General features: G+C 43.5%; 1 protein-coding gene across 1 annotated transcript; it reads left to right on the top strand.

The window, feature by feature from the left end:
• The first annotated feature begins 464 nt into the window (after positions 1 to 464).
• On the top strand, positions 465 to 6,818 carry LOC135687596 (uncharacterized). The gene is made up of 2 exons (XM_089111638.1): positions 465 to 1,284; positions 1,336 to 6,818. Exons 1-2 carry the CDS (start codon positions 850 to 852, stop codon positions 6,640 to 6,642), a joined length of 5,742 nt encoding a protein of 1,913 aa, XP_088967764.1. The 5' UTR covers positions 465 to 849; the 3' UTR covers positions 6,643 to 6,818.
• Positions 6,819 to 10,000: the final 3,182 nt, after the last annotated feature.

Raw genomic sequence — 10,000 nt, forward strand, 5'->3', positions numbered from 1 at the left:
TCACGACTATCTATCTATCACGACTATCTATCTATCATGACTATCTATCTATCATGACTATCTATCTATCACGACTATCTATCTATCATGACTATCTATCTATCACGACTATCTATCTATCATGACTATCCATCTATCACGACTATCTATCTATCATGACTATCTATCTATCACGACTACCTATCTATCATGACTATCTATCTATCATGACTATCTATCTATCATGACTATCTATCTATCACGACTATCTATCTATCACGACTATCTATCTATCATGACTATCTATCTATCATGACTATCTATCTATCATGACTATCTATCTATCATGACTATCTATCTATCACGACTATCTATCTATCATGACTATCCATCTATCACGACTATCTATCTATCACGACTATCTATCTATCATGACTATCTATCTATCATGACTATCTATCTATCACGACTATCTATCTATCATTGTTCAGAAGACAGACATGTGATACTTTCATTCTTGTAATTGTTGATTGGAACAATAACTTTTACGCGTCTGGACACAATAGTTGTTTGAGCAAGTTGTTTTGCGTTAAATTGGACAATGGTTGGTTAGTAGAGAGTGTTAATGTGTTTTTAGAGGACAGTATTTGTTAATCCCTTGCGTAATGGACAATCAAACTAGTGACAATATTTTAAAGTTGTTTACGTCGTTAATAGTATAAATTAGGTTCGTATTCGTAGTTAGTTAGTTAGTTTTTAGCCTTCGGGCTTAAGGATCAAAAGTCGCGGACGGTCTTTCAAACATTTGGTAGCAGAGGGTAGTTTTGCCGTGGACAAACTTGGACAGAGGAAGGCCAATTGACGAGAAGCATGACTTCAAACGCAGGTGAAGAAGGAAGGACAGAAGATGGAATCGGAAGAGGGGAAGACGTGGAAGATTTGGAAGAAAAATTGGAAAGCTTGAAGCAAGAAAAAGCAAAAGCAAAGTCGGCGTTCACACGTGCAAGAAAGCAGTTGTTGGAACTGGTGGAAGAAATGGATCTACCAAACAGACATCAGGTTCGAGATGGGCAAACGAAATTGGACAGCACACAAGAAAGGGCACTGAAGATCATGATCGCACTGTCAGAGCACTATCAATGGCAGAAGAACGGAACAGCAAGACAAAAAGTTACTCAGGAAATGGAGCAATTGGTGCAAGAATTCGAAGAGACCCACAACAGAGTACAGGAGTATCTGGATGAACGAAGAGATTCAGAATCAAGTAAGACAGCGGGATCTTACAACCCACGAGAGGATCGAAAGGTAAGCCTTGGAGCACCTAGATTTAATCAAGAGACTTATTTGCCATTTCAGGAAGCGAAATTTGATTCTTCTCAATTTCACAACAATTCTGAGCGACAAGAGCTTCAGCACAAGTCAACCAATGTCGGTGTTGGCGCGAAAAGAAGTCAGTTTCCAATGACCCCGGAGGAACATTCACAGCAACTGCAACAGTCAGTCAGATTTGGTGGTGATCACAGACGATCTGAGCGATATTCACACGAAGAGTCACTTGGTCAGGACATGTGGCGACAGCTGCAGCGTGTTGCGATTCCCGTTTTCTCTGGTGACAAGCGAAAGTATGAGAACTGGAAAGCTGCATTTCTGGCTTGCATTGACAGAGCTCCTGCGACTCCTGAATACAAGCTGCTGCAGTTGAGGCAATATCTATCTGGCGTTGCACTGGAAGCGATCGAGAATCTTGGCTTTTCTGGAGCTGCATATGAAGCTGCAAAGGACAGGTTAGAGCGAAAATTTGGTGGCAAGAGGAGGGAAATCGCAATTCACTTGGAGGACATGGATAATTTCAAACCAGTGAGAGATGGATGTTCAAAAGACATAGAGAAGTTTGCAGATCTACTTGATGTTCTGGTGGTGAATCTACTGGAGAGTGGACGTCACGATGAATTGGGAAATGGATCTCTCTACATCAAGCTACTGAAGAAACTTCCAGAAACACTGCTGACGCAGTACAATCGATGGATCTTTGAGAATCGAAGAAGAGAATGCGTTGAAACACTGAAGATGTGGGTGATTCAAGAGTCTGAATTCTACACAGTTGCAAGAGAGACAGTGCATGGTGTATCAAGCGAAAGAAGAAACAGTAGATCAAGAAACTTAGCAGGAGAGAAGAAAACCACATTCTTTGGTGCTACTGAAGAATTAACACAAGTGAATCGTTTTCAAGTTGGTAGATCAGGTGTCACTGGTGGGAAATACGGTAAGCAGCGACTGTGCAAAGTGTGCAATGGTAGACATGGTGTATGGGCATGTGATGCTTTTCGAAACATGGACATTCGACAGCGATGGAATGTGGCAAAGCATTTCAAATTGTGTTTTCGGTGCCTTGGTGATGACCACAGTGGTAGTAAATGTACTCGAAGTAGAGTGTGTGGTATTCGTGGATGTCAGGAAACACACAACAAGTTGCTGCATAGCATGGGTAACAGGATCACTGGAAAGCAAAACAGCAATGAAACAAGGACACCAGAAGCCTTCAATCAGCAATCAGTCAGCAGTAGCAGTCAGCAACAGTTGTCATCGTCAGTCACGGAGGGGGAGCGTTTGCAGAGGAATTTTGCAACACAAACAACGATGGTGTGCTCAAAATCAGATGTCAAAGGAGCAACAGCATTGAGAACCATTCCGGTTGTTTTGAAAAATGGCTGTCGAAGATTGAAATTGAACGCACTTCTTGATGATGCCAGCACTCAAACGTATGTGAATGAAGATGTTGCAGCAGAACTGGGTCTCAATGGTACCTTTGAAACAATAAAGGTCAATGTTTTGAATGGAGATTGCAAGTCTTTTCAAACCATGCCTGTCGAGTTTGGACTTGAAAGTGTAAGTGGTGATGTTGACATCAGAGTAAAAGCACTTACTGCAAAGAGAGTAACTGGAAACATGAAGGTCATCCAATGGTCACATCTAGCAGACAAATGGCCTCATTTGAAGCACATTGATTTTCCAGACACCGGTTTGAGACCTATCGTGGATTTGCTGATTGGTATTGACTACCTTGACATGCACTATTCTTACGAAGAAGTCAGGGGACAAGAAGGAGAGCCCATTGCCAGACGAACGCCATTGGGGTGGACATGCGTAGGATGTCCAGAAGGCAAGAAGATCCCTGATACCCATTTCAGCAAGACGACTTTGTTTACTACAAGCAGATCTGATGTCGATGAAATCAACTCAACAATGAAGAAGTTTTGGGATATCGACTCAGCTGGAACGTTCACCCAGACAACAGTGGTGAGTCCTGATGAGAAGGCTGCATTGGAAAAAGCTGAGAATTCTTTCAGGTTCATTGATGGTCGATATGAAGTTGGAGTACCATGGAAAGAAGATAGTTATAGAATGGTGAACAATCACAAAATGGCAATGAAAAGACTTCAGAACACCGAGAAACGTTTGCTCAAGAACCCAGATGTGATGAAGGCATACGATGAAGTCATTGATCAATATTTGGACAAAGGATACATACGAAAGGTTCCAGTCTCTGAGAAGCAACCTGACAGCAAGTGGTATCTTCCTCATTTTGCTATATTGAAACCCAACAAAGCGACCACCAAGATCAGAATCGTCTTTGATGCTTCAGCAAAGTATGAAGGGACATCCTTGAATGACATGATACATTCAGGCCCGAAGCTGCAACGAGAATTGTTTGATGTTTTGCTACGCTTTAGATGTCATCCCGTCGCTGTTGTCTGTGACATTGCTGAGATGTATTTGAGGATTCAGATTCCAGAAGCTGACCGTGTGTATCATCGATTTCTTTGGAGAAGATGTGACCAGGACAGAGATCCAGAGGAGTATGAATTCAGCCGAGTGGTGTTTGGTATAACAAGTTCACCGTTTCAAGCACAGTTTGTGATTCAAAAGCATGCTCAGTTGTACAGATCAGAATATCCGATGGCTTCAGAAACTGCACTCAAGTCAACCTACATGGATGACAGCATTGATTCAGTACAAGATGACGAAAAGGGAATCCAACTGTATCATCAGCTTGCAGCTCTATGGAACAAGGCAGGCATGCATGCAAGAAAGTGGCTCTCTAATTCTCCAGAAGTTCTCTCTGTAATCCCAGTAGAAGACAGAGCATCTGAAATTGATTTGGACAATGGAGAGCTTCCAACTGTAAAGACCCTTGGAATACTTTGGCGAGCAAAGGAGGATATTTTCAGTTTTCACTCAAGCCCACCTGAAGAAAATCAAATCATCACAAAGAGATCGTTTCTGAGAACCATTGCATCATTGTTTGACCCTCTTGGTTTCTTGGCACCATTCATCGTTAGAGCAAAAGTGGTAATGCAGGAAATCTGGCGACAAGGCTTCGATTGGGATGATGAGCTCGATGGCGAAGTCAAGTCAAAGATTCAGAGTTGGTACAGTGAACTTCACGAGTTGTCAAATCTTTCAGTGCCAAGATGTCTTCACACTGGCAAGCATAAAGATGTTCAATCAATGCAATTACACGTTTTCAGTGATGCATCAGAAGAAGCTTATGGAGCTGTTATTTATGCAAGGTATGTCTACGTTGATCATGCAGCTACTACTAATATTGTCGCAGCAAAGTCACGTGTTGCACCACTGGCAGCTATGAGCATTCCAAGGATGGAACTAATGGGAGCAGTCACAGGACTTCGATTGGCGGTATCGGTAGCGAATGCAATGCAAGTGTCAGTGAAGCAAGTCAAATTCTGGTGTGACAGCATGAACACACTTTGGTGGATCAGAGGACATAGCAGATGTTTCAAGCCATTTGTTGCAAATCGTGTTGGTGAGATTCAAAACATGACAAACCCTGAGCAATGGAGATATGTTCCCACGAAGGATAATCCTGCTGATCACTTGACAAGAGAGATGGTAGCATCTGCGTTGGCAAACAGTGAGCAATGGTGGAAAGGACCAGAATTCTTGGAAATGGCTGAGGATGAATGGCCTAATAATCAATTTGAGATGTCAATGGAAGCAGTATCGGAGCAGAAGAAGTCTGGTCGTTCAAAGATGAAGTCCGTAACAGAAAATCATGAAGAGAAACAATCATTGTTTGCTGATGCAGTTAGCAAAAAGAAATCTACGACTGGTGAACAAGTGGAACCAAGTAAACTGATGAAAGCGGGTAAGGAGAATTCTTGGTATTTGGATCCTTCTCATTTTTCAAGCTGGCTTCGACTTACAAGACTTGTAGCATGGGTTTGCCGTTTCTTGGACAACTGTCGAACAGCAAAAAAAGAAAGAATTAATGGAGAATTGACATATGAAGAGATCAAAGATGCAGAAATTCATATCATTCGAGACGTGCAGCAAAATGCATTTGCAACCGAATACCAGCAACTGTTGAAAGGAAAGCAAATGAAGAGTGACAGCAAATTGATTGTGTTACAGCCACGAATCGATGAAGATGGACTTCTACGGTGTAATGGAAGATTGAGGTATGCTGACTTCCTGCCATACGATGCAAAATATCCTATTATTCTACCAAGGAAGAACTGGGTTACAAAGCTGATCGTGAAATTCTATCATGAAAAGGATCATCATGCAGGTGGCACAAATCAGACATTGGCTGCTATTTCGAGTCGTTTTTGGATAATTTCAGCAAGAGAAGAGATAAGAGAATGGGAAAACGAATGCAACTGGTGCAAAAGACGAAAGGCGAGGGCATGCAGTCAGATCATGGCACCCCTACCAAGCATTAGATTGGCAATGTCATTGCGAGCCTTTGAAAGAGTAGCTGTAGATTATGGAGGACCATTCATCACCATGCAAGGGAGAGGTAAGCGAAGAGAAAAACGATATCTTTGTCTTTTCACATGCCTAGCTACCAGAGCAGTACACTTGGAAATGGCATTTGCCCTGGATACTGATTCATTCTTGAATGCCTTTTATCGAATGGTGAGTCGTCGTGGGAAGCCTGAAGAAGTTTTTTCTGACAATGGTGGCAATTTCGTAGCAGCTGACAAGGAGCTACAGGAGCTCGTTAAAAGATTGGACCAGAATCGAATCATCCAGAGTGCTGCAAATCGTGGTATCAAATGGCATTTCAATCCTCCTTTGTCACCACATTTTGGAGGAGCTCATGAAATTATGATCAAGGCAGCAAAACGTGCGTTGAAAGGAATCCTGACAGATGCAAATGTGTCCGATGAAGAGTTGATGACTGCCATCACAGGAGCAGAATCGTTGCTGAATTCAAGACCGCTGACATACCAGACAGCAAATGTGGATGATGATGTACCTTTGACCCCGAATCACTTTCTCCATGGCCAAATGGGAGGCAGATTTGCACCAGAAACGGTAGACCAGACAACGTTCAGTCCAAGGAAACGATGGCGACGTGTTCAAGAACTGGTGAAGCACTTCTGGCAACGTTGGTTGAAAGAATGGCTACCAGGACTAAATCCAACGACAAAATGGCACAAAGAGAAGAAAAATTTGAAGGTAGGGGATATTGTTATTGTTATATCGCCTGATAGCCCCAGAGCTCATTGGCCCCTTGCAAAAGTCACCCAAGTATTTCCTGGAAAAGATGGAAAAGTGAGAGTGGCACAAGTACAACTGGGAAAAAAGCTATTGCAGAGACCAGTGACAAAATTATGCCTTTTGGAGCATTGTTGAATGGTTGCTGGTGGCATTTGTTAATGGATGTATTTTTCTTGATGTGACGTTGCAGATATCACAAGATGAAGGATTTTCAGTTGACATGCATAGCTGTCAAGGAGGGGGAGAATGTTCAGAAGACAGACATGTGATACTTTCATTCTTGTAATTGTTGATTGGAACAATAACTTTTACGCGTCTGGACACAATAGTTGTTTGAGCAAGTTGTTTTGCGTTAAATTGGACAATGGTTGGTTAGTAGAGAGTGTTAATGTGTTTTTAGAGGACAGTATTTGTTAATCCCTTGCGTAATGGACAATCAAACTAGTGACAATATTTTAAAGTTGTTTACGTCGTTAATAGTATAAATTAGGTTCGTATTCGTAGTTAGTTAGTTAGTTTTTAGCCTTCGGGCTTAAGGATCAAAAGTCGCGGACGGTCTTTCAAACAATCATGACTATCTATCTATCACGACTATCTATCTATCATGACTATCTATCTATCATGACTATCCATCTATCATGACTATCTATCTATCATGACTATCTATCTATCATGACTATCCATCTATCACGACCATCTATCTATCACGACTATCTATCTATCACGACTATCCATCTATCATGACTATCTATCTATCATGACTATCTATCTATCATGACTATCTATCTATCACGACTATCTATCTATCATGACTATCTATCTATCATGACTATCTATCTATCATGACTATCTATCTATCACGACTATCTATCTATCATGACTATCTATCTATCACGACTATCTATCTATCATGACTATCTATCTATCATGACTATCCATCTATCATGACTATCTATCTATCATGACTATCTATCTATCACGACTATCTATCTGAAAGGCGAATCATCGGACATAACAATCAAATAGAAGCATCAAGTAGAAGAGAAGAGAAATAAGTTAGTTAGCTATTAATCTAGATAGCAAGCGAATCACCGGACATGAGATGCAAAAGCACCCAGGAGTTCTATCAAACAAGACCTTGATGAAACAAGCGACTCACACAAACAACAATCGAGTAGAAGGGAATACAAACAAGTGAGTTATTCATCTATCCATCTGATTATCAAGCGAATGATCAGACATGACATCCGAGGACACATCCGAAGACTTCTATCAATCAAGACCTTTATGAAACAAACAACCGAATCGCACAGGCAACAAACAAGTGAAAATGAAAACAAACACGTGAGTCTGTCATCTATCTAACAAGCGAACCATCGGACATACGATACAATGACACCAACAACTTCAATCAGTCAACACATTTATGAACAAACGAATCACAAAGGCAATGTTTGAGAATAGAGACGGACGTGCTGCCGATCAAAGGAGCGGGCAACCCTCGTCTATTGAGACGGAGACAGAAAGAGCTTCGCTCAAAGGATCCAGCAAACCAGGTTTCAAGGAACAGAGACGGCAAGAAGGACTTTGAGAATAGAGACGGACGAGCGGCCGATCAAAGGAGCGGGCAACCCTCGTCTATTGAGACGGAGACAGAAGGAGCTTCGCTCAAAGGATCCAGCAAACCAGGTTTCAAGGAACAGAGACGGCAAGAAGGACTTTGAGAATAGAGACGGACGAGCGGCCGATCAAAGGAGCGGGCAACCCTCGTCTATTGAGACGGAGACAGAAAGAGCTTCGCTCAAAGGATCCAGCAAACCAGGTTTCAAGGAACAGAGACGGCAAGAAGGACTTTGTTGATATAGACGGACGTGCTGTCGATCAAAGGAGCGGGCAACCCTCGTCTATTGAGACGGAGACAGAAAGAGCTTCGCTCAAAGGATCCAGCAAACCAGGTTTCAAGGAACAGAGACGGCAAGAAGGACTTTGTGGATAGAGACGGACGTGCTGTCGATCAAAGGAGCGGGCAACCCTCGTCTATTGAGACGGAGACAGAAAGAGCTTCGCTCAAAGGATCCAGCAAACCAGGTTTCAAGGAACAGAGACGGCAAGAAGGACTTTGTGGATAGAGACGGACATGCTGCCGATCAAAGGAGCGGGGGACACTGGTCTCCAGAGACGGGAGAGACGGAAGTAGCAGGTCTCAAGGGAAAGAGACGGACATGCTGCCGATCAAAGGAGCGGGGGACACTGGTCTCCAGAGACGGGAGAGACGGAAGAAGCATCTCTCAAGGGAAAGAGACGGACATGCTGCCGATCAAAGGAGCGGGGGACACTGGTCTCCAGAGACGGGAGAGACGGAAGAAGCACGTCTCAAGGGAAAGAGACGGACATGCTGCCGATCAAAGGAGCGGGGGACACTGGTCTCCAGAGACGGGAGAGACGGGAGAAGCAGGTCTCAAGGGAAAGAGACGGACATGCTGCTGATCAAAGGAGCGGGGGACACTGGTCTCCAGAGACGGGAGAGACGGAAGAAGCAGGTCTCAAGGGAAAGAGACGGACATGCTGTCGATCAAAGGAGCGGGGGACACTGGTCTCCAGAGACGGGAGAGACGGAAGAAGCAGGTCTCAAGGGAAAGAGAGTGTCTAGCAGTCTGTCTCTTGAGACAGTAACAAAGAGGCCTTCAATCCAAGGATCAAATAGGCCGAGTTTCAATGAACAGAGACTGATAGGTCTCAAGAGAAATTGTCAGACAGCTAGGTCTCAAGGGAAGCAGTCGGGCAGGTAGCCGATCAAAGGAGCGAGTGATATTGGTCTCATGAGACGGAAACAGAGAGGTCTTTGTCCAAATGAGGAAAAAATTTTTTTTTTCACTACCGCAATGAAAGTTTTGTTAGAGGCTTTTGTGTTTGCGGACAACAGAATAATGATGCATTTGCAAGATTTGGGGCTGGTTTGGACTCTTTTTGAGAAGATTTGTATGATATCGGGGGCACTCTATAGTTGTCTTGGCTATTTATGTGGGCACAGTGATGTGGCAAATGATGTCGGCGATGATGAAGCCAGGGAAAGGTGCGTGTGCTAATAGCGGCTGCGTTGCCCGGTACCCGTTGGATTCTTTGCACATGGTATCATTTGCGGGCTGTTAGGTCAGCCATGGTTGCCTTTGTAGGATGGATATTAGCGATGCTCCACGATCGCCTAATGACGAATAATTAGCCCACACGGTTGCCATTGCGTTTCTTTGGTCGTGTCGCTGCTTAGATCGGCTGTATGGCTACTTCCCTGCTCGTAGTTGCGAAGTTTGGTGTTCCTCTCAGGATTGCCGAACGGATCAGCGGTAAAGCTAAGAAGGAGCCCGATGCCATTGTGTCTATGCCATCGCATGGCCACGTCGGTTGCCTTTCAATACGGTGTGTGTCTGTGCATGTACTATCAGGATGGCTGGTGCATGTACGAAACCACCGTTTGTCTGTCTGCTATGAGTGCCGG

Source organism: Rhopilema esculentum, chromosome 11 (assembly GCF_057945365.1).
Source record: "Rhopilema esculentum isolate cy_ngs chromosome 11, ASM5794536v1, whole genome shotgun sequence".
Classification (NCBI taxonomy): Eukaryota; Metazoa; Cnidaria; class Scyphozoa; order Rhizostomeae; family Rhizostomatidae; genus Rhopilema; species Rhopilema esculentum.